Here is a 24,421-nt window from a genome sequence, read left to right on the forward strand (position 1 = left end):
TATACTGTATGTATATATATATATATATATATGGAGAGAGAGAGAGAGATAGAGAGAGAGAGAGAGAGAGAGAGAGAGAGAGAGAATATTTATAAACCCTTTAGTATCCCCAAGCTCCAAGTCTCTAAATGGCTAATCTAAATGTTTGTGTATTGTGACACATCTTAATGGTTTAGACAGAATATTAAAATAAAAATCTAACTGACTGCAGTGATTGATATTTTTGTCAGTTGGTTTTCGTTTATGTCATTTATTGATGTCAGTTGCATGATAACAGAGACATGTTGGTGCTTCACTGCAGATTTCTAACCTTTAGAAAAGGTAATTTTGGAGGCAACCGCGCCCCCTGTTGCGCGCGGAGCGATGAGGGCAGGAGACACTGAGAGCATCTCCTCAGTGTCCTTGAATTATATACCATTCAGAAGCAAAAGGACACATTTAGAGCACTCTCTCTGAGCCCATTCGCCCTTTAAAATACCATTCCCCCCCTCTAATCGGGAGCTCCCATAGTCCCAGTCGCTATTACGCCTGTCGTCACCTTTACGCAAAGTTGAACCTGGGTACCGGAGTCTCCTCTGTTGCGCACCGTGGCTCCGGCTCCCCCCCTCCTCCTCCTCCTCCTCCTCCTCTCCTGCTCCTCCTCCTCCTCCTCCTGCAGCACCACTAACGGGACACTTTCAACGCACCAAAGCTTTACCCGCTTGGTATGTCCAGACAGTCTGCACGCCTTCTGCCGGCGTGGATGATGCAGACACCGGAGAGGTATCCGTGTTATTATAATTCAAATGAGGCGGTGGGGAATGGTCGGTGACACCCTGGTCTGGTGTTGAAAGATCGGAGGAACTGCGAGGCAAAACAGAGATAGAGGGGCTTCACACCGAGCTGGTCTGGACGTCTGGAGATGAGTGGGGTGGTAAGCTGCACTTCCTAAGTTCCGCTGGTGTCTGCGGGGGTTGTGTTTGTAGCTTTGCATTTAGTCTGAAGTTGTAATGCGCTGTCACAATACTTCACACGCTGCTGTCCTGTCACCTCGTCGACACTGCAGCGCACACAGCAGGTCAAGACAAATTGTTGAGAGTGTTTAATTCACAAGCTGCTGCAGGTTTTTATTGATAGTGAGGAAAATGATATAACAATGTCCTTTCAACAACACCTGACCATGACTTTAGGCGCCCTCGCTATTTGTTTCCATTTGCACAAATTATCAATTTGATACCTTAATTAAAAGCCCAAATTGACGCACTGTTTAATTCATAAATGTCCAGTCCGGATAGAGGCGCAATTTTTTTTGTCGGGGACAGTGTGTGTGTGCGCGCGCGCGCGCGTTTGCAAGTTAGACCAAAAGAGAGAGAGAAAGAGAGAGCGAGAGAGGAGGGGGGCAGAGGTAGAGAGAGAGTTTTCCTGCATTAGAGCAACCCGATCCATACTAGACGTGGGTCGCTCAACCAGTCCCGGCAATTGCAGTCACTGTTGACATGTCCATGAATATAATATAAGCTGAGTGAGTGAGTGCTGAATGCAGTATGGCCACATCAATTACAGAGTCATAGGGAAAATATCTACATGTCTGCACAAAAGAAAAATAAATTTAAAAGTATTGATTCGTTTTGTTTTTGTTTTGAAGCTCTTAGAACTTTTTATATCCTATAGAAGTTTGGAGGACTTTTTATGTGTCTGAATCAAAATAATATGCAAAATGTCAGAACATTTTAATGATACCATTCCTCAGCTGTCTGTAAAGCTGGTCACACCAGTGTGCTGCTAAAAACTCCCCCTTCAATTAACTTTCCACCATGAAAAAGCAGCCACATCCACAGGGGGATAAAGATCGATTAATAAATAGTTTATCATACTCTCCCCCTCCTGTGGGGTGGAAATGAAACACCAGCACCATGACAGAGGTGATTTATTGGTTCCTCCAGTACAGGATCCCCATCCTGGATCTAAATTAGTGACGCATGTTAGTGCAGTCCAATGCCTCAAACTGTCTGCACTGTCCAGCCACACATTCAATAAGCCTGTGGTCACTGTAGATGGATAGTGTGCAGAGTAATGTGGAGGCTGTTGATAATATTCCTGCTACTGTGGGCAGTGTTTGTGTACAGTAACTCATCTGACAATCTCACAGGTCTGTGTTGGTCTTGCAGGACAGCCCCGCTGTGCTCACCACCAGGGTTGTTAGTCAGGGTTAGTCACAGTGACAAGGATGAGTGTTGGATTTTTGCACGAGCGTACCTGCGAGAGTGTGTAGAAATGAGGTTGCAAAGTGTGGACTTGCCCTCAGAGATTCAGACTTAACTGGAATTGATGTGGCATGTGCGGGAAATCTGGTATAGCTTTATACTCATAATAAAAGGTGGCAGGGGGAAAGTGAAGGCAGCCGCCCAAACGTTAGTCAGCTGCATTGTTAGGGAGCTGGACACAACAAGCTACTGAACAATGTGTCAGAGGGAAAGATAACACTAGCTCTTTCAGCCCAGGCCTTACTCTTTCATCATTTGCCACTACACCACTCAACTCCAAAAAAAACATTCTCACCTACAGCCTCTACAAAAAGATGTGTAACAGTCTGTGAGCAGATTGTACTGTCATATATATGTGTATATATAGATTTATCTCGTGTTCTGAGAATTAAACCGTCAATATTTCATTAAAAATGGACGATGACAATGAACAAGGGGCTGCTTACAAAACCAAACACTAATACTTTTATGTAAAGGCGCTGATGTTTGAAGTTGCATCACTGTCTGACTGAAATATTGATGTTCGCCCTGTTATAGTGACATAAAAGTGGGTCAAATGAAAGTAACAAATGTAAGATTATGCAATAATCTACAATAGGGAAAGAACGATAAACCTTTTCCTCTGCAGATAATATCTGTACCCATGCATTGCTTGATATGACAAGTAAAAAATCAAAAATCATCATCAATCAAAAAGCATCCAACTGCAGCCTTTAGTGATGTTAGTGATATATTTATGCTATGACCAATATCAAAGAAGTCAAAAGGGTCTTTTTATTCCATGCTTGGTGCATAGTAGGAAAATTAATGAACTGCAAGTTAGGTGCAATATTTTTCATACGTTGAATGAGAAATAGTTGGATAATAGGATTCAGTTTGGGATTAACTACCACTATTTAAGGCTTCAACACACAGCAAACCATTCTGGGCAACTGTGACGGCTAACAGTGCCAATAAGTTCCAGGGCAGTCGTATTGCCAAGAAAAACATTTTGGACCCTGTGTTTCAGTGTGTGTTGTGAGGATTGCTGCCCATCTTCAACAGCCAATAACTCACTCAGAGTGTGACTAACGCTACACAACCCGAATGTTCTTTTCTACTGTTATTCCTTCGGTTTTCTATCACCCCTGCCAAGCCAACCAGCCACACTGCCCATTAATGGGATTTGCTTTGACAGTAAATTCCTTTACTATCAGTTTTAAGTCCTGTATGAGTACAGTGACTGTACTTCTATAGCAGCAGAGCCGATGGGTCTGTCTGTTTTGATTCTCACTGAAAGCAAAGTAAAAGATAGGAGGGTGGGGTGGAGCCTAGAGCACTGCAGTCTTACTGAGGTGTCTCTTCCTCACAGGTTACTACCTCACACCATCTGCCTTTCTTATTCTCTGCCCATTTTGGCTCTGTATTGTGACACCTGGCTCAGTCCCAGTCCAAGTCCATCCTCCCTCCGTTCTGACATCACTCTCTCTTTCTCTCTGTCTTGTTTTCAGTGCCTGCGAGATGCCACCACGTGTCTAGGCCCTCCCTAATCCTGCTGCGGTGACACACAGGATCCCCTTCAGTCCCTGGACACAACAGTCAGAGAGTCACACATTTTGCTCCTTGACTGATCTAGATCATCCTCTGTAGCCATCAGCCACTGATCAGTCTCTCTACATTCAAGCTTTCCTGTCGCAGGCTCTCGTTTCACTCCAGGATTACCCATTGATTTGATGCTGAATCCCGATACAACGGCTGAGTCTACGGCAACGTCAAAACACTCTGCATTCAAATGTGACAGCAGGTTCCCCAAGTTTCGTCACTCCTCTCCTTTGTCCTTGTTTTTGGTCCGTTGGTTGGAAGCAAAAGCCATTAGATCGTCTGCTGCTGAGGAGAAGCTCCTTGTTATGAAGAAGGCCGTGAGACCGAAGAGAGCAAAAGCTACGGCTGTTGTTTTTTTGTTGCTCAGCTCGTGTACAGCAGACCTGAGCATGAGCAGGGCAATCCTCCTCATGGGAGAGTTTTAACGTTAGAGGTTGGAGGCAGGAACACAGAAAGAACTGAAAAGTTTAGCTCTGTTGAGTCTTTCTGTCATCACCCACCTACCCTAAGCTGCCCAATCCGGTGCAGCGTGCTTTCCAGATGCCGTCATGCCCATCATCAGCAACGCCAACCATGACTTCAGCAATCTGTCCCTCAGTGATGACAGCAGCCTTGACCACATCTTCACTGAGATCCCTGAAACTGAGACCATCAAGGTATGACTAGCAGATTCATTGCAAATGAAGGAAATCAAATCAGTGATAAATTCCTGGAAAATGAAAATGTATCTGATGCTTCTCGTGCACTAAAGCTTTTTATCTCTCTCTCTCTCTCTGCAGGGTGTGTACTACAAGAGGGCTCAGTTTATCCGTAGGCCAGAGGACCTGGTGTCGGTCGACCATGGCCTGCTAGCAGTGATCAATGTCGGGGGGAACCGCTACACCTTCCCCTGGAGCACCCTGGAGCAGTTCCCCCTCACCCGACTCGGCCGACTCTGTGACTGTCGGTCACCCGAGGACATCGCCAGGGTCTGCGACGACTACGACGAAGCCCGCAAGGAGTTCTTCTTCGACCGCTCGCCGTCCGCCTTCAGGGTCATCCTCAACTTCCTTGCGGCGGGGAAGCTGCGCCTCCTGCGGGAAATGTGCGTGCTCTCCCTGCACGACGAACTGGCCTACTGGGGCGTGGAGATGGCGTACATGGAGCGCTGCTGCAAGAGGAAGATGTACACGCGCATCGAGGAGGTGCACGAGCGGGAGCGGCGCGAGGAAGAGTGCAGGCAGAGAAACGCCATGCAGCGCGTGCCCGTGGAAGAGACGAGGTACCGCAAGGTGATGAACTGGCTGAGAGACATGGTGGAGAATCCGCAGTCTGGCTTACCGGGGAAGATCTTCGCCTGCTTGTCAGTGATCATGGTTGCTGTCACTGTCGTCAGCTTGTGCATCAGCACCATGCCAGACCTCAGAGAGGAGGAGAGCAGGGTAAGTGAGACATGGTAATTATGAAGTAACACTTAACATGACAGTCTGGGTGGTTACTTAGGCATTATCTCCAGCACTAACTTTGTTTTCCGGAAAACTAAGGTTGGAAGGTTGTGATCGCTGGAGCATGTCCAGGGTATGTCAGTTGTCTTGAATGATAAAGAAAAAACAAATGTGCAAGATTCTTGTTTTATTCATTTCAAATCGAGGCAGAGAATGAAAGGCTGCAAAAAAAAAAGTCAGGATTCAAAATTCTCAAATATATAAAAACTCCCTGTCGTCACTACCTCTTAAAAATCCCAGCAGGGTACTGTTGCGTGTGCGTGCGTGCGTGTGTGTGTTTGATGTCCTGTGATCTGTGTCTCCCCATAGCAGCGTGGGATAATGAAGCTCAGGCTGCTCACTGAGGCCTGTCCAGTATCTGTCAGTAAACACTGGGGGAATAATGAAAATGGGCTCACTCTACAGTATCTCCCACAATGCACGCATACAAATGTAGACACACCTACAGTCGCACAAAATTTGCACATGCTTGAACACACACATGTGTGCGCTGGCTGCCACATGCCTACACACACACACTCTCACACGGTCACATGCACATACAATAGTAATGAACTCATCCACTGTAACCGATACGGCTCTCCCTGAATTTTGCACACATTTTACTCCTTGAGTCTTCTGTTGCCCTCTAACTGAAATTTCACTGCAGCATATCCACCGACAATTTATGAACAGCTTTCTGCTACTTAGATGAAGTTACATTTACACACACACACACTTATTTCCTCCAGGCAAAGGTTTTATCCATCTTCATCTACCAACTTTCCCCTTTCTTTTAATTCCTGTGTCAGGAAGATGTTGACCATCTCACGTCAAGGTAACCTTAAAGGGATAGTTCAACATTTTGGCAAACTGGCCCATTGCCATAATCCCTATGGTTTTAAAATACATTCAAATTCAAATACACAATCCAACAACTCCAAAACGCTCTGGTGGACAAGTTTTGACCTGCACATTCACCACGCTGTGAGATAATAACGGAACATTACAAGACGGAGTTGTTTTAGAGGTAAACTCATGCAAAACCGCTGATGCGTGTTCCTGTCGGGGCCAGTTTTTCAGCAAGCAGTCTCTGCTTTTACTTCAAAAACAACTTTGTATCATAACGTTCTGTTATTATCTCATAGCGTGGTGAATGTGCAGGTCACAACTTGTCCACGAGAGCGTTTTGGAGTTGTTGGATTGTGTATTTGATGAGTTTGATGAGGGAAACCAAGAAATCCCATTAGCCTCCGTAGCGTAGCTCTGAGCAGCTCCTGGCTCTGCTCCGCCGTTCTAAAAATAGCTTGCACCGACAATTAAAGGTAACAAACCTACTGCCATGACTATAAGGATTATGGCAGTGGGCCAATGTGCCAAAATGTTGAACTATCCCTTTAAAGAAGTATTAGTATGTGCAGTATATAGATCCTGCGTGTGTATGCAGAGAGACTGAATGCTGCAGGAAAACTCCACTCACCTATTCAACAGCGAAATCATCAACAGCAGCCTCCTGTATTGATTTTGATATGAGCAGCCACAGTCAGCCAAAGGATCAAGAACAGGAGGGTGTGGTACTGGAGAATTTAGAGGGATGGAGGAGAGCACTGGCTGCAGAATACTCGATGAGTCGTAAAAGGCAGAGGAGAGGAATTCGAGTGCCCTGCCAGGAGGAGTCCAGTCAGTGACGGTCATAGGAACACAGATGGAGGAGCTTGAGTACAGGATTGGACCGAGTCCCTGGTTTTGATTCAGTGGATGCTTGTAAACCTGCTGAACTGGGTGGTGCCTTTGATGTGGACCTTTTACAGCATCACTGAATCAGATGCTGGTGTACTGTAGATTTATTTTCAATGCACTGATAGCAGTGACAAGGTTCACAACCAAAGAATCAGATATACAACCAGACTCTTTACTAAGCAGATATACGGGCAGCTGAAGCAGAACCACAATGCATGTGTTACTGAATAGAAAGAGTTACTGTTTCCTGATGTGAAGTATCACCATTGCATTTCTGATGAAAACAGGAAATTGAGCTTCCCTGTTGTTAATTCTCTCACATAAACAAAGAAACAGTGAAACTCAATGGGATACACCTCAACTTCTACTACACACACACACACACATACACCATTCTGACTTTGTATTGATTTGCGGATTGATTCGCAAGAGTGTTTCAGAAAAGCCTAGTTTTGTGAAACTTTATATGGTTGTGTGTGTGAGAGAGAGAGAGTGTGTGTGCATGTGTGTGTGTATTGTTCTCTGAAATCTCACTGCATTGTGAGGACCATAGAGGTCATAAGGGTGTGTTACTGTAGGTGTGTGTGGGTGCGTCTCACATTTTTGCTGCCCTGTAGGGACATTGAATTTGTGTATATATTGTTGTGTCTGACATCTCACAGCCTTGTGAGGACATTATATGTTGTAAGGACATTTAGGAGTCCAAAACCTCTCTTTGTGCTCATTCTCGGAAAGAGGGAGTCAGTTCTCTCCAAAAGTAAAGAAATCCATCCGTTACCTTCGTCTTTTTCACACTGCACGCTCTAGAGTTTCACTATAGTCTCCCGTGCTCGGCCGCTGAACTCCTTCTTCTTGGTCCGGCCAGACTGCCCAGGCACGAGCAGCAGGCTGCTGTCATCTTTAATTCACAGGGCCCTGCTGTTTGTCTCTGTCTCTGCTCTGCTCTTGCACTGGATTGGAACGAATATTCCCCCGTCCACTCATCATTCATCCTGCCTCTCTGCCCGCCTCTGTTTGGGTAAGGAGTGTGTAAGGAGAGATAAAGTAAGTGGAGGATGGAGGAAGCGGAGGGCAAATAGAGGGTAGGTCTAAAAGAGAGACAGCATGAATTAAAAAGGGATGAGAGTGAGATGCTGGTGAAAAGAAATCAAATGACAAACACTGCTTCATTTTCCCTCCTCTTCCTCCTGCTCTACTCTGTCTATCTCTATGTAAGGTCTTTCTGCTTGTCCTCAGCTGATCCCTTCTATATATCACTGTAAGCACAATGCCCTGGGACAGGCCTTTATCTTACGGCTCAGCTTCAAGCTCCCTCACTGCTCCGTCATTCCTCCATCTCCTGCTGTGGGTGTGTATTATTCCACTGTATAGACAGTCTATGTAAAAACTCTACTATGCTACTATGATGCTTCCAGTCGGTGAACAGCTACAAAGGCTTCTTGATGTAAGTCAAAAGTTCAGATAGATGCAATAAGGATAGATACAAAAACAGAGAGCGTAAGAATGCTAACAGATATTTAGATCCAGCTGACAGAGATGTTGAGCTGTCAGTGGAGTTTTTTTGGGCTTGGGTGTTTAAAGTTGAAGCTCAGTTTTTCATCGTAATGGACATAGATTCATATTTTAGCCAGTGTGAATACCTCAAAGTGAGAAAGTCAGACAGCGAAAATGTCCAAGGTCGCTATGTGAACATTTTCCCACCATGCTGCTTGGCTTGAGAGTTAATTTTACAGAAGTGGAAGATTTCCAGACCTCCAGAATCTCCACCCACAGCTCAGATTTGTTCAGCTAATTAACTGTAGCACTGATGTTGCGTTCACTGACAGCTGCTGTCCCCAGCTGGTGAATCAGGTGAGCAATCACACGCTTTGAAGGTGGCATTAAGAAAAACCAGAATGTCCTCTTCCTACATAGATAGTAGCCTGTTAGGTATTTGATTATATTTGTGAAAAAAATGTCACAAGAAAATAGCAACAAGCATGTAAGAAACTGAAATAGCAGTTCATAAGTCCAGATAGTGAGATAACAACTCTGTAATGTGGGTTAGGATTAGTGAAATGTTACTTGCTACCATTGGTTCAGAAAAGTCCATTTGAGGAACTTGTGAAAATTAACAAAAAAGTTCAAAAGATTAATATTATTGTGATTTCTCAGCATATCATCCATGAATCCAGCCAACTATCTGCTACTATAACGACCTTGCTTTTTATTACATCACTCCCAACCTCCTCAACTGTTCCTACTCTGGTTACTCTTGATTAATGCATGCATGTGTGTTTCTTTACTTTCGTCATCATTATAACACACAGCAGTTCCAGGCTATTTTCCATGGTATTCGAGGAGGCTTGCTGGGTTGGCCTCCATATTCATGAGTTCATGAGATAAATTTCCACAGTGACCACTGTCCTAACCCAGCAGTGACCTCATTAATCTCCCCTAGTCAAATCTCTGTCAGGATAGCCAGCAGTGTTTAGATTAGAAAGAACAGGGCGTTTGCATTTTTTAACTCTCTCTGGAAAGCAGCAGGGTCTCAGCACACATTGATAACCAGCCCGAGTTTACATCTTGTTGCTGTCCAAATGTCAAATACCCACCAAAGACTCACACATATTCCTGAGTAAAACTTTGCAGCAACTTCCTCTGCATTCATTTTCACCCATTTACCGCATATACGTCAAAGTATACTCTCAGGAAGAGTCGCTTGGATTCATGTCTTTTAATATTCTCGCCGGGTGATGAAGTATTTTCAGACAGCCTCATCAGATTTGCTCTCCTTTTCCTAATTCAGTCATATTCTGGCCTGAGGAGTAATTGAAGTGGCCGTTTTATGTCCTTAATGCCATAAATTGGAATGGGATTTGCTGTTCAATAATTACGTCCCTGAGCATCAATCACAAGTATCTGGAGAGACCGGGACAGAGGAAGTGACAGAGAGCGAGACAGAGGGAGAGAGGGAGAGAAAAGCGACAGCAGAGTAGCAGACTTCATGACTTAAGCTTCACACTGTGGGTTTTGACACGTTTTCTGATTGACTATCCACTTGTTCTCAAGCTGAGAACCTGCCAATAATCTTATTGAACCACACAAACCTGACTGGGTTAAGTGATTACTGAGAGAGAAAAAAAACAAAGGAGACAGAGACATCTGGAGATAATGTGTCTTGTGACGTCAGAAGGGAAGATAAGGTAACACTTTACATAAGAGACGGAGGAAACAGTGGAGTCTAGGTTGAGATAAGGGAGAGGAGAGAGAAAGGACGGTGTAAACACTAAACCAGCCATGAAGCCTTCTCTCTGCTTTTTCTCTACATGTCCTCTCAGCTGTTCAAAGTTAATAGACTGAGAGATGAAGTGATATTTCCTGGGCACAGAAGGAAGAGATGACACATTAGCACAGTGAAAGACGTGCGTACACAGAATATACAGTCTGTTTTTGAATGATGGAGTAGATGAGCAAAGGTTCTCACTTGATTAGGAGAACAACAAAAGTTTGTCAGATTCTGTGATCTTGACAAGACAAGCTCTGTCTGCAAAAACAAGCTTTGTTGTAGTCACAAAAATCATCTTTTCATGATCTCTGAATGCAATTTGTTGTGTTGGCATCATGTCCAGAATCATTTGGAAAACATCAAAGTTGTTTCCTGTGAATAATCCCACTGGCTCCTGAACCGTGCAGTAGAATTACATTATGTGAGTAATCCAGTTGAAGCGCCCTCAGCATATAATTTCATCTAAGATAATTCACTTCCACACCTGAGATAGGAAAACACACAGTGTAACAGTATAAGGCTTTAAACGACTCAGTTTGTGTGTCCTCTCTGACTTTCTAATCACCGAGTCAGCTCGGTACGTTGTCACAGCCATAAAGACGAAGCACCGTCATCAATCAACTCAGCGTAGTGTGTAACAACAGGGACACAGAATTAAGAATGCATTCTTCATGTGCCTCATTTTATGACCCCCTCCTCATAATTTCAGCCTCCATTAAATGCACATGAAGGGAGCATAAATAGGTGTCCGAGTCTGTAAACTTTGTTGGCTCAGCAGGGTGAGTCCGAGGCTGGCAGTCGGTCACAAAGATTTTGAGTCAAAGAAAGTAAATAAGAGTTTCGTCCGGCTGCAAAGAAGCGAAGGAGAATAAGGTAGAAGGCAGAAAAAAAATAGATGCAGAGAAGAAAAGAGCAGAGGTAAACCTCACAAAAATACAGACTCAGAACGGAGTCGGGAGAATATGAACTTACAGAAGTGGTAGATAACCTCATCAGAGCTGAGATAATGTAGGATAGACGACTCTGGGTGATACAGAAATATAGAAAAGCAGTGTGTGGGTATGTGTGTGAGTATGTGGGTGTGTGTGTCAGAAATTTAAAATTCTGCTCAGGTCAGTTGCCATTTGCAGCCGTATAGCAGAGAAAATGCCTTTCTCATTCTTACGCACCCTCAAGCCTCAAGAGGATGTGTAAATATTTGTATGATTGAACTACAGTACTGTATATACCAGCTCCCTGACTCTGACCATGCTTCTGCATAGCCTTTTCTAATAATTAGCATGCACAAGCTGCTCCTCTGTGTGTGTGTGTGTCTGCGGGCATGCATGTACTGTCTTTGACCGTATCAGTGTTGAGCAGATTCCACGCCTGTTACATCCTATCAGGTTATGAGCTGTATTCTGTCTGTCTGATATGCTGCATGGCTGCCAAGTGGGATTATGGGAGAGAACAGCAAAGTATGAGATGTTTATCCTGTCCGTGCCAGGACAGGACTGCACAGCTCAGTCAAATACAGCACAATGCAGAGGAGTAGTGCTTGTTAGATCTGAATATGTTAGCTCCAGAGATGGTTTAGGGCTGTTAGCCGGAGACGATGGAGCGACCTTTTGGAACTTTTTGACATTTTGAAGTTGTAAATTGACCTTGCTTAAACTGCTTTCGCCGTTTTGTAATTGTTTTTGAAATATGACTTTATACGTGTGTGATGATCTTCTAAAAGTTGCCATAAATGTCAAGCTGCCTTTGTTTGTTTAGTTTTGCAGCAATGCAGAAAAGCAAAGAACAGAACAGTACAGTATGCCTCTGAGATGTGTGAATAATGCAATGTCTGTCAAAAGACTGAAGGTCACTGGGATGAACATGCACTTTGTTATCCAAATAAGATGCACCAGACTAAAATTAATGGTGTGTGCATAAAAAAGGACAGTTATGAATCCCATCAGCCATTAAAGTGGTAAATACCTGTGGATAAATTAGGACACATCATTTACACTCTCTTGGACCTTTGGATGGGGACAAGCTTATCAGGCCATTACAGCACTAGAGATGGGCCACATAACCATCTAAATTCCAGACAGCATGTCTCTGGACACTGTTTGCTTTTTAAAGGCAGATGGTCAAATGAAAACAAATACAAGAGACAGAATTTTTATATACTTAAGTGTACTATTTGATTTACAATTTTACTACAGCTAGAGATGCACCGATCAATCGGCCGCCAATTAAAAACGCTGGTTTTATATCCAATCGGCCCCAATCGGTGACCGGCCTGTCACTGTCGTAATTTCCGGTTTTCGGCCGATCAAACTGACCCGCACGCGCGGTGCATACTAGCAGCTCAACGCACCCAGAGCAAAACAGCAGCGAAGCTAAAAACTAGCAGAAGACTTAGGAAGAAAACATGTCGCTGATTTGGACTTATTTCACTGTGTGCCAGGACGACCCAAAACACACTCTTTGTAATGCTTGCAAGTCAAAAGTAAGCCGTGGAGGCACTGTTGAAACTCTCACTCTATTTCTTATTTGTGATGTTTTATTCTTGAAAAGGGGGGTTATGATAGCATCATATAGCCTATCACTAGTTGTGCTTTTAATTGCAGTTATAGCAAAATGTTGTCTGGGAGAGGGGTACTTGTATTAAATTTGGGAAAGGGTACTCAAGCCAAACAAATATGGTGTCTATTGTATGATTATAATTATTTCTTAGATAGAAAATCGGTATCGGAAAAAACGGTTTTGGCAGGTCAGACCTCCTTTAAAACCGGGAATCGGTATCAGCCAAGAATTTTGCAATTGGTGCATCTCTAACTACAGCAAAAAAAAAGCTCTCTGTATACATTATATGCTCTCTAAATTTGTGACAGAAAACTACTATGGAGGGAGTCAGCGAGACAAAGTGAGGTCACCTGTTGGACAGGTGAGGACTGACTCAGACCAGGGAAACCAGGGAAATCAGAAACATTATGTAAGGGGGGAAAACGGAGGGCAGAGTAGGAGGAGGAGAGGAGGGGGTATAGGGAAAATACACACATGCAAACACAAAACAAACACACCAGCAGCTCTATTCTCCAAGGTCATCCACCCAGCAGCAGGTGTCCACCCCTGCAGGGCTGCCCTCTCCGGTCACTGCAGCAGCACATCACAATCCTATTCTTCCCGGAGCTACGATGAAATCAAACACTTGCCTCGCACTGCTGCTCCGCCCCGTTATAAATGAAGTCAAACGCAGCCTTTGCACCGACCGAGCCTCTTCATTCCAACACACAGCCAGCAGCAGCAGACCAGCACACCGTGCAGCAGATGTGTTTGTTGGTGTGTCTGTGTGTGTTTGTGCTCTCTTCCTTTTGCTCACTATCACTTTCCAATATGCTTGTTGATGTAACACATTAATGGGGCAATTTTAACATCTTGTAATAAATGAAAAATAATATATAGTTTTTGCTTGTCATAGTAAAAGTAGATAGTTCTTTTGGTCTTTGTGTTTGTGTGTGTTAACCCAGGTACATTGCACTTACAGTATAACATATTGAATTTGATGAAACAGATTGAACACTTACCTATATTATACTAATAGTATGGGAAATGAACATAGTAACACTGAATTGCTTTTATCACAAAAAAACAAGGCATCCTTTGAACTGTAAACTAAGTGTGTGTAGCTTATTTGAATGTGTGTGCAGTATCAAGGGCCTTGCATAATATCTGTTGCAAGACTATTATTGAGTTTGTTTGTTTTCACATTGATCAGTCATTGAATCCTATTCAATGAAAGAATCCTGCAGCAAAGACCGCAACAAACCTGTTTCTTGTTAATGTGTTTGTGTGTGTGTGTGTGTGTGTGTGTGTGTGTGTGTGTGTGTGTGTGTGTGTGTGTGTGTGTGTGTGTGTGTGTCCGTGTGTGTGTGTAGCAGTGTGACAGACAGAGAATAGAGACTTATGGTGTGTGAAGGCAGTCTCATGCTTCAGATGTCACCTCATCTTTTCCTCATCAGCTGATCTTGTAATCCCCCTCTCCTCTATTCCTCCAGACCGGTTTTGCCACCTACTCTTGTTTCATCCATTCTCTTTTCCCTCCTCTCTCTTCTTAGCTGTCTGTCCTGCGCACACTCCCTCTCTTTTTCATTTTTCTCCATTAGGCTGTTTGTGCGTGAACAAGCTGTTGGTCTTTGTCGGTGATGGGTCGCTCAGCAGCCTGCACAGCTGCCTCATATGGAGATAAAACTGCTCGGCTCTGCTTTCACACTCACGTCCGCGTTACAGTATGATGCTCAACGTGTGGAATGTCATTAGAGTCAGTGGACAGTGAGTCTTTGGAGACTGAGTGGCTGTTTTTTGGCTCTTTTATCATAATACATATCAAGGATTCCTACAAATGAATGGGTGCGACTATACCTCACTACATTCTTTACCTTGTGTGCATTTGTGTGCACATGAAGCTATTAGGTTACAGACGAACAGCCTGATGACGGATGAAGGTGTCACATAATACAATCCCTTTAATAACCCATGACTGGTGAACAGAGTGCTTGATGCGATGTGTTTCAGGTTAAGGCCTGTGGTGTGTGGCGTTCAACCATACACACACCCCCATCATTCTTTCTCCGTGTCTTTCCGTCCCCTGTCACCTTCACTGTCCATCCCCTCTAGCCTCCACTCAGTTTTTTTCCTGTGGAGAAGCTTTAAAAGTGAACACAAGTTCAGCACTACAGCGTAGAGCAGTGTTCAGTGGTGTAATGCTCAAGGTCTGCTGCGAGGTAAAGTTGATTGATGTGCTGAGTCTTTTGTCTTTTGTTCCCCCCCTTCTTTTTCAAACCTCTGAATCCAGTGGGACTGCAGAACCATGATGTGTGGCTCTATTTTTACCTGATTTAGGGATGGGCACCAGGGGAGAGTTATAGTGAGATGACGTGTGAGCTGTTAAGGACACACTGTGAAAAAGGTATAGGATGACATTTAGAGATGAAACAAAACACCAGGGAGCAATGCTAAGGATGATAACCAAATTTTTATGCAGCATTCCCTTTTTCTGATTATGCATTGGTTGGAAAAGCACACACATACACGCCTCGATGTCTTTCACGGAGCAGCATTGGTTCATATGTGAGGAGTCATTATTACCAGCTGAAGACAGTGAGATGTGGAGCTTTATCTTAACCACAAGTAGGAAAAAAAACACATTCATAATTCAGAGCTATGGAAGCTTTCTCTTGTTCAACAATAAAGGGACACATTTACACTTCAAACATGCTGTAACCTGAGTGACCTCGCTGTTGAAGTTTCTAGCAGCTGTCTCGCTGCACACTGATGGGTCACAGTCACAAGACACAAGGCTGTCTACAGGAACGCAAACCTCAGACAGGGCTGGTGCAGACAGCGAGATCCGGCCAGCACTAGTCATGCTTGAATAATAATGATTTCGGCCCTATGTGTCGACAATCAATCATAGTAAGAATGAGAATGAAACATACTGGGTTGCTCTTCCCTTAGAGTTGTTTTTTCTGCATCAGTGCATATTGTAAGGTGAATTAGCTATTTGCCCCTTTGTCTTTCTATTCAGAAATATTGGATATTTATGTTTTCCTTCTAAAGTCAGTTTCTCTGTCATACATGTCTTTGTGTAGTACAGTAGTTTACATGGAAGATGAGTGAGACTAAACTTTAAAGAGGAACTGTGCAGCATTTTTACATTAATTAAACAACTTCGGAGTAATTGTGAAGAAGAAGACTTGTAACTTGTTACGAGGGAGAATGGAGGCTCTCTGCCTTACCTACAGTAGCTTCTCTTGGCTGAAAACCAACCTTGCAAGATCAGTGCCCCCGACCCGGTGTCCCAGCTCTCGTCCCGGCAGCACTGCGACACAAACTTGCCCCGTAAACCTGTAATCTTTTGTTTATGACAGATAAGACTACACAAATATACACATCGTAACGCGTATATAAATAATGGTATCTACTGCTCCACCGGCTTCTTTGAAAACAAATGCACATGGCCAGGAGGAGGGTTAGCTAACCGGGAACATGCCAATAGTAGAGTCACAACAGTTAACACGCTGTACTTCACCTGGTCATTAATGGCACAAAACAGTATCAGTTAATTTAACATATTTGCTGTTAACAGTCTTCATCTCATCAAGAGTGGGCTAACAGAGACAATTACAGTAGCTATTGGCTATTGGTTAGCTTCTTAACTAGCCTCACAGCTACACATTCATCTGAAACTCCATAAACTGTAGGACATCAGTTAACTCAGCTTTTGTTCAGCAGTGAGCTTTGTAAGGCCATTTCAGACAAATTATGTAAAATCATATAGACCTGGCTACTACTGTACAACATGTGTGTAATTTTATGTTATTGCAACAGGTCAGTGTGTGAGGTCTACTGGACTTAAGTAAGGTGATCCAGATATTGATGACAGCTGTCACAGAATATCACACAAAGTCATGGTCTTGTCAGTCAATTTAAAGCTACGCAGAAAGGAAGAATGTAAAATTAACTTTTGCATGTGGTAAAAAAGATTCCCCATAATCTTGTGGGTTTTTAGTCTCCAGAGAAGCTTGTGCATCTACTAATTGTTGACTGACAACTTTCTTTTGAAAGAGATCCTGTAACAACTCTAGTGTTTTTTTTCTGCAGCTAACAAACAACATCTGGTGAAAAAAAAAGAAAGAAAGAAAGAAAGAAAAGGAAATGGTTTGGTAATTATAGTGGTTTCTCATGTGGTGACTACAAATATCCCTGCACTTAAAATGCCTTATACAATGACTTGCATCCTCTCTGCAGTGTTTATCTTAATTTGACATTGAGATGTGTTAATACGGACAATGATGTGAAACCCCGTGTGAGACAGCTGCTGGGCTAAGCAGTGTCTATGTTGAAATGAGCTGTCACTGGCATTTGTTCCAGTGAGAGTCGTACAGAGGAGATAAGGTCAGGGTGATAGTGGGTATTGTGGGAGGTATCGTGCGTGTGTGTATGAGTGTGTATCCATCTGTGTGTGTGTGTGATTGAAAGAGAGAGAGGGAGAAGTAGAAAGCTTCTAGCTGTAACAAATGGCCTATCATGCACAGGGTGACAACCCTGTCACAAAGCCCTGATGGGCCTAATGTCAGCACAAGAGAGAGCAGTGAGGGGGGGGGGTAAGAGAGTCCACATGAGAGACAAAACACGTGAGATGTGCATGGGGAGAAAGTGTCTGAAAGATTGATACAGGACAGACAGCCGGCTAAAAAAAATCTAATCAGGCCTGGACATGAGACTGAGACAACGTGAGGAATGCAGATGGGTTTAAGGAGGAGGAGAGATTAACACAAGTTAAAGATTTAAGTGGTAATTCTCAAGCAGAGATACTTTTAATTATCAACAAATCTTTTCATTTTATAAATGGCCTCTGCTTGAGAAACAGATACCCCCCCTTTAGTCAGTCCTTCAGAGCTGGAGAAATCACAGATTGTTCAAATATTGTCCATCATGGTTCCACTTTTAACTGCGTACGTTGCTGCACTGCTGCTCTGAACTAACACACGATAGCGCAAAAGTTTAATATGCCTTAACAACTGTGATCAATCCAATAAAATTGATATTTATCATGCTATTATTATGTGGAATGAAATGAGACATCTTTAGTAATTGATTTGGTTTCAGGAAATCCGTTTTAAAGCTGTACTAATCAATATACATTAGCAATCTGCAGAGCAATCTTTATGAACCATCAGTAGTCTCATTATATTAAATAGAAGACAGACATTATGTCACTGGTTAGTGAATGAAGCATTTAGCTGCCAGATATTTCCTTCAGGTAGAGTCCAAAACTATAAAAAGACAGTGAAGATTAGGGAACATGACAGTGAACGAATGATAATGTTGCTCAGAGTCGTGTCTGTTTAAATAAGTAACTGTTTTATAGCATAATCATGTTCTACAACCTGTACTGGTTTATGGGGAATTCTTCTGGTGCATTCACAGGTGTTGTCGAACACTGCTGCATAAGTGGGGGAAAAAAAGTTGTATAAAGCCTTTTACATAGTGGCACTGGAGGGAGCAGAGGGAAGTCTGATACACCTGTAATTTTACTCAACTGATGTCACTTGAGGCAGGGTTGGCTGGGACTCAGGATGTGTTTGGAATAAAATAAAAAAGGGGGGGGGCAGTGGAGGTAGAAAGAGATGAACCTACCAGACATCCTGAAGCTGCTCTTCACCTCAGGCTAGTGGCTCGAGGCGTCATTAGCTGCTCCTAGCATAAAACACACAGACAGCAAAGAGTTGGTTGTCAAATTGCAGGGCAGGTGTAGGTCTAGCACCTGTGACAGTTTGTTGACAGCTTGTTGTTGATGCAGGAAAGAGGGGATTGGATAAAATGATATGAACTCTTGTAGCTACTTTAAATCTCAAAATGGACAATACAGTAGATGTAAACACAGGATAAGAACAGATGCAGGTAAGCACTTCTGTTACTTTCACTACCACCAGCCCTGTCACAATGAAACAAAAGATGATTTTCATTCATTTCACATGAATGCATGAAGGAACTCTTCAAGTCAAAACAGATATCACGCAGATAGATGCCGCTGCAGGGATGAGGTTAAAGGTCAAGCGTCACACTGAGACGAAGAGTCAGCGATGAAGGCAGAAAGGACACGGGTGATAAATGAGAGGGAGAGGAGAGGGACACGTGTGTGTGAGGGATGCATCATGCATAGAGAGGCACAGCGGAAGGAGTTGTGTTTCTCTTAGAGGAACATTGAATGAACGAAGGAGTTGGAGCAGAAAGGGAGCAGTGTGAGGGAGGAAAACAGAGAATGAAGGATGAGAGGGGAGGGAGTCCAGAGAGGGAGATGGAGAAGGAAACAGAATGAGTGATGAGAAGGTGGAGACGGAGGCAGGAGGAGAGAGGAGAGGGTGGCAGCGGGAGAAAAGAAGGATGAGAGGGAAAGAAAATAGATGAGACAGAGTGCGAGCTGAGAGATAAATGTAGAGTGTGAACAATGAGAAAAGTGGAGAAATGGGTGAAACGTTAATGAGAGTGAAGGCTGAGAGAACACAAAAATAATGTCCACTTCAGTAATGAATAGAAAGTCCTGTGGTCTCATATTCAGCACTACACTTCTGTTACAGTATCACTTACATACAAGACAAGAAAAACAGCAAATCACTCAATAAAAGGAAGTGAAAATGTCCTTGATCAGCATAAGGAGGCAGAAATACAGAGGCTCTGTCCGTTTCTGTGTTGCTGAAGGGACATTTTTGAAGCCTTGAGTCGTTTTTTCACTCTTCGTAATCTTTTGTCAGTGGCAGTGGCCAGAGAAATCCAGAAGGACAACAGAAAATGCCCGGTAATGAAATATGTTTACCTTCAAGTGACAGAGACCTTCAGAGGCTTTAAAAGCTCTTCTCCTGAGGGAGCAAAGGAGGAAGTGGAGAGATATTGCAAAGCCACAGTCCAATAGGGAAATAAGATGGCTGGGCTGAATATTGTCATATCACAGATCAGGTTTGGGTTCTCCAAACCCTGACTGTGATTATTTATCTGTTTCATCCCGTGGCACTTTCATTAAAGTTTATTCGGTAAAATAATTACAACTCAGGCAATTAAACTGGTGCTGTATCACGTCCCACTTTAAAGCTATACATCAACAACCGATGAGACAGATATTCTAAAATGAGTCATGGGCAACAAACTGGGTATAACCTATAATAGCCGTGTCTCCACTGCAGGAGTTCCTGGTAAAGGGAGGGGGTAGGAACTTCTACAGGAACCGTCCTCTCACTCGGCCCTCTCAGTGGCCGTGTTTCCACTGCAGAGTAGGACCCCGCGGCGACGTCATGAGTTTCGATCGCCGCTTAATCGTTGTGCGACAGTTTCGATCGTGACGTCACCCAGGCAGGTCACAAGCACATGCACAAAAATCATAACAACAACGGAGAAGGATGGAAGGAGCTGAGGCGGTAGCCGCGTTTCTGGTTTGTGTGTTTGTGCACATGGCGGTTGATTGTAATCCTGCTTGAGTTTTTTTTTTTTTTTTTTTTACTTTTCACGGCATTGTTTTGCAGCGTGATGGATCCCCAGTGTGTCGAGGTGCGCTGATATTTTCATTTCGCCGCGATGACTCAAACCCCCTCTGAATCTCCTCGGTGCCGTAGACTGCAATCTATGCCTACACCTCATCGTCGGTCTATTTGTGTACATCTTCCTTCTGTTTTCTTGTTGTTTACAGCGGTGTCTGCTAATGGGGCTAATGCTCCCCTTCTGCTCCCCCTTTTAAAAATGCCGGTTGTTTTGGTGCTTTCTGGTGGCGTCAGAGCCTGCTCTAGCTTTAGCCAGAGCGATAGATCTATCACTCTGGCTTTAGCCAATCAGCGCCGGGTTAACCTCGAGCCCCATCCAGGAGCTTTTCAGGGCCCCCGTAAAAGTTCCTGTAAATGGCCCTGTGGGGGAGGTTCCTGCAGTAGAAACACGCACCTACGGGGCCGGCCCCGTAAAATTACCCCGAAGTTCCTGCAATGGAAACGCGCCTATTATATAAGCATGCTTTGAAGAAAGTGTGTGGATCTTCCCTAGTAATCCCCTGCAACTTTTTTGTGGTTTAAGGGTTTCCATACAGCAGTTATTCTAACAGTTGGTAAGCAGAAACTCAAAATCGCTATCTCTGTCACTTATTTTCTGTTCAACCCACTTCAGTACCATCAATGTCTTTGAGGAGAGACACTCCAAATCCACTGCAACTCATACTCCACCTTTGAGGCTGAGTTTTTAACTCTTGTACAAACAAGTTTGTTTCAAGTATGCTTATTAGGGATGCACAGTAAACTCTTTTCCACCAATACCGATAACTGATAACTGCCTGCTTCTCATAACCAATGCTGATACTAATAACCGGTAACATTATTAGTCTATATACAAACCTGAGGTTAAGAAAGGCTGAGATGTAGCAAGCAGAGATGAATTTAACATTATACTGTAGCTCCAAATAATATAGCTGACATAAGTATTGTATTCACAACAAAAACAAGAACAGTTATGACTCTTCAAAAATCAACATTTATTATTGTTTCAAATGAACTCAGGCAGCAAACGGACTGAAAATGAGCGAAAATCAATGCTATGTTGGCTAATTATAACTGGCTCTAGTAATCCGATAAAAAATTATCAGACATATATGTGTATTTTGGTGTATACTGGCAGATAATTATTGCTACTGATAGTTATCGTGCATCCCTAATGTTCATGCTGTGAAAGAACTGTTGACTTTGGCGAACACATCCCTAAAGATGAATGAATAAAGATTTTTATTTTTCTTAATACAGCAGCTTTCAAAATGCCAACAACTTATTAGAAATATTAAATCATCTACTGAGTCTTAACTTATAAACTAATTGCCAAACTGAATCCAACACCTCGAGCCTCCATGGACTATTTAAGGGAATGTACTCTGTGTCTTTGCTTTATAAAAACCGGGCAATTAGATATTTTTCTTAAACATCAAAAAATAATTTGTAGCAGCTTAACTACTTAAATTTAAATTGTCTGCAGTGGGATTTGAAAGTTTGAGGAGGAGGAATAAAGACTAATTTGTTGAGAAAGGGAAAAGTGAGTGAGCACTTTGTGACGCCATGGGACAAAAGCTTTGAAGGAAGAAGTTTTCTGCTCCAAAATCTCCTCTGTATCGTCACATAGGGTTTTTTATTTTTATTTTTTATTACTGCATTACTCTTCCTTGATGCTGTGGCCAGAGGGCATGCGAGCCTGATTGCTTTCTGTCACCGCTCCCACTGAGTGTCATATTAATCTTTGAAACCTGCCCTAATGAAATAATTGATTGATTGTGTCACGGTATTATCTGTCAGTGCCGCTGCAGTAGCTTTAGCATACTGAGCGACAGTAACTCATGATTTATGAATGATTACAGGGGGTGATTATCTGACCTCAGGATTTTTGTCTTCCATCTCCTCGTGCCCTCTTCCCCATCTGTCTTGCTTTCTGTCTAACTCCTCCCTTTCTCTCTTTTACCTCAGGGTGAGTGTTCCTCCAAGTGCTACAACATGTTCATCATAGAGACAGTGTGTGTGGCCTGGTTCTCTCTGGAGTTCATCCTGCGGTTCATCCAGGCCCGCAGCAAGCTGGACTTCCTCCGCGGGCCGCTCAACATCATCGACGCCATGGCGATCCTTCCTTACTACGTCTCCCTGGTGGTGAAAGAGGAAGACCCGGCCTTGGAGCACGAGAGGCCAGGAGGAGGTAAGGGCTACTTGGACAAGCTGGGCCTGGTGCTGAGGATTCTTCGGGCGCTGAGGATCCTCTACGTGATGCGGCTGGCTCGCCACTCCCTCGGCCTGCAGACGCTCGGGCTGACGGTCCGACGCAGCACCCGGGAGTTCGGCCTCCTCCTGCTCTTCCTCTGCGTGGCCGTCACCCTCTTCTCGCCGCTGGTCCACCTGGCCGAGAGCGAGCTCACCGGCGCCCAAGACTTCAGCAGCATCCCCGCCTCCTACTGGTGGGCGATTATCTCCATGACCACCGTCGGCTACGGCGACATGGTGCCGAGGTCCATCCCGGGACAGGTTGTGGCGCTGAGCAGCATCCTCAGCGGGATCCTCATCATGGCCTTCCCCGCTACCTCCATCTTCCACATGTTCTCGCGCTCCTACCAAGAGCTTAAGATGGAGCATGACCGATTGTTCAAAGAGGAGTGCGCCGCTGCCGCCGCCGCCGCCGCTGCCGCCTCCGGGGAGGCGCAGGAGTCGGATAGCGAAGGAGGAGGCTTGGACTCGGCTCCAACTGGACTGGGATTACGTCTAGACAAGGAGAGCGTGCACTCACTGGAGTCTCTGGCTCTGCTAGGGAAGGGCGGTGAAGCTGCAGGAAATAATAACCACGGCCTTCCAGCAGCAGCTTTCTGAACAGTTCTCCAACTGATGGAGTCGGGCCAAAACCTCCAAGAACATACGAGTCCCTCAATCTCTGTCTTGCAAACTTTTTAAAAAAGTACTGTGAAAGTACAGTACTGCACTGCAAATGACTGTTGCTCCAAAGGTCTCACTCCCCATGTGGATGTGAAGCATGCGTGTTGCATCGGATAAAAGGAGAATATTTCCTTTTCTCCTCAGTCTGATGATACTATAAGGAGCACACTGCACAGAAACTGAAAGACTTCAAACCCTTTAAAATCGGACGGTCCAGTCTGTCTGGCCAGAAAGCCACCGCAGCAATATTAGTTACCGGCTGCTTCCATAAACATGCAATATTCAATCCAAAGTTGCTTTTTCCTTCCACTGTGAAAATAAATACAAGTCCAACTGCAGCTTTTAGTTTTCAAGGAGACAAAGACGAGAAGATGCTCCTCTTTTACTTTATTTTCAAAAAGCTTAAAGCCATGTTCTGAGAAGAAATATAAACTTACTGTTACCTTTGGCTCATACAAGATGTGCATCCATCTCTCATATATGTTTGTATGTTTGGACTCAAAGAGATGCAGTTTCCCCATTCTCTACTATGAACTCCAGGTAAACTTACTGAAGATGTTCCAAACTGTTTTTTTTTTCTAATCATCTGGTGAAGAAATGAAAGGATGGAGAGAAAGACAGCATGTTTGAGAGTGTATGACTGAAAGAGAATGAGCGCTAACAACCATGAAATGTACTTTGCAATGCTCCAAATAAAAGCTCTCCTGGTAATCTGAGAGAAATCCATTTTCTGGGCTGTAGTTTTTTTGGTTTGTTCTGGGTTTGACGGTCTAATCTCCTTGGCCAGGATGCTCAATCAGAATCCTGCAGATGAACATTGCTGAGAGAAGAAGAAACAGAAACAGCTGTCTGAGCCAGACACACACACAGATAAGTATTCTGAGAACAACGATTCTGCAGCAATCCCCTTCTTACATCACCTCAAGCTTGTTTTCATGTGCGCAATTATACCACCCTGGAATAGTGCCACACTGCCACGACTCCACAAATCTGAGGTTTATGAACGGGTATCTCTGTAATGCACTGCAACTCTGCATAATGCTTCGTCTTCAGGTCTGGTATTTAAACCAATTCTCTCATTCGCTGTCAAATCCTGGGGTGGCCTCCAGAATGGGTGGGGCCAAGAGTGGTCAGCCACACCCTGGGGTCCGAGAGGAGGGATGTGGA

At 43.9% G+C, this 24,421-nt stretch overlaps 1 protein-coding gene across 2 annotated transcripts; it reads left to right on the plus strand.

Moving 5' to 3' along the window:
- Positions 1-458: 458 nt before the first annotated feature.
- On the plus strand, positions 459-23,976 carry kcng4a (potassium voltage-gated channel, subfamily G, member 4a). Of its 2 annotated transcripts, none has more exons than XM_085779943.1 (4): positions 459-913; positions 3,734-4,480; positions 4,604-5,245; positions 22,307-23,976. In XM_085779943.1, exons 2-4 carry the CDS (start codon positions 4,373-4,375, stop codon positions 23,189-23,191), a joined length of 1,635 nt encoding a protein of 544 aa, XP_085636069.1. In that variant the 5' UTR covers positions 459-913; positions 3,734-4,372; the 3' UTR covers positions 23,192-23,976. The 2 variants fall into 2 exon arrangements, with proteins under 2 accessions (XP_085636069.1, XP_085636068.1); XM_085779942.1 differs by having other exon boundaries at positions 500-910.
- The last annotated feature ends 445 nt before the right edge of the window (positions 23,977-24,421 follow it).

Source organism: Trachurus japonicus, chromosome 6 (assembly GCF_045865225.1).
Source record: "Trachurus japonicus isolate A0001 chromosome 6, Traja_1.0".
In the NCBI taxonomy this organism is placed as follows: Eukaryota; Metazoa; Chordata; class Actinopteri; order Carangiformes; family Carangidae; genus Trachurus; species Trachurus japonicus.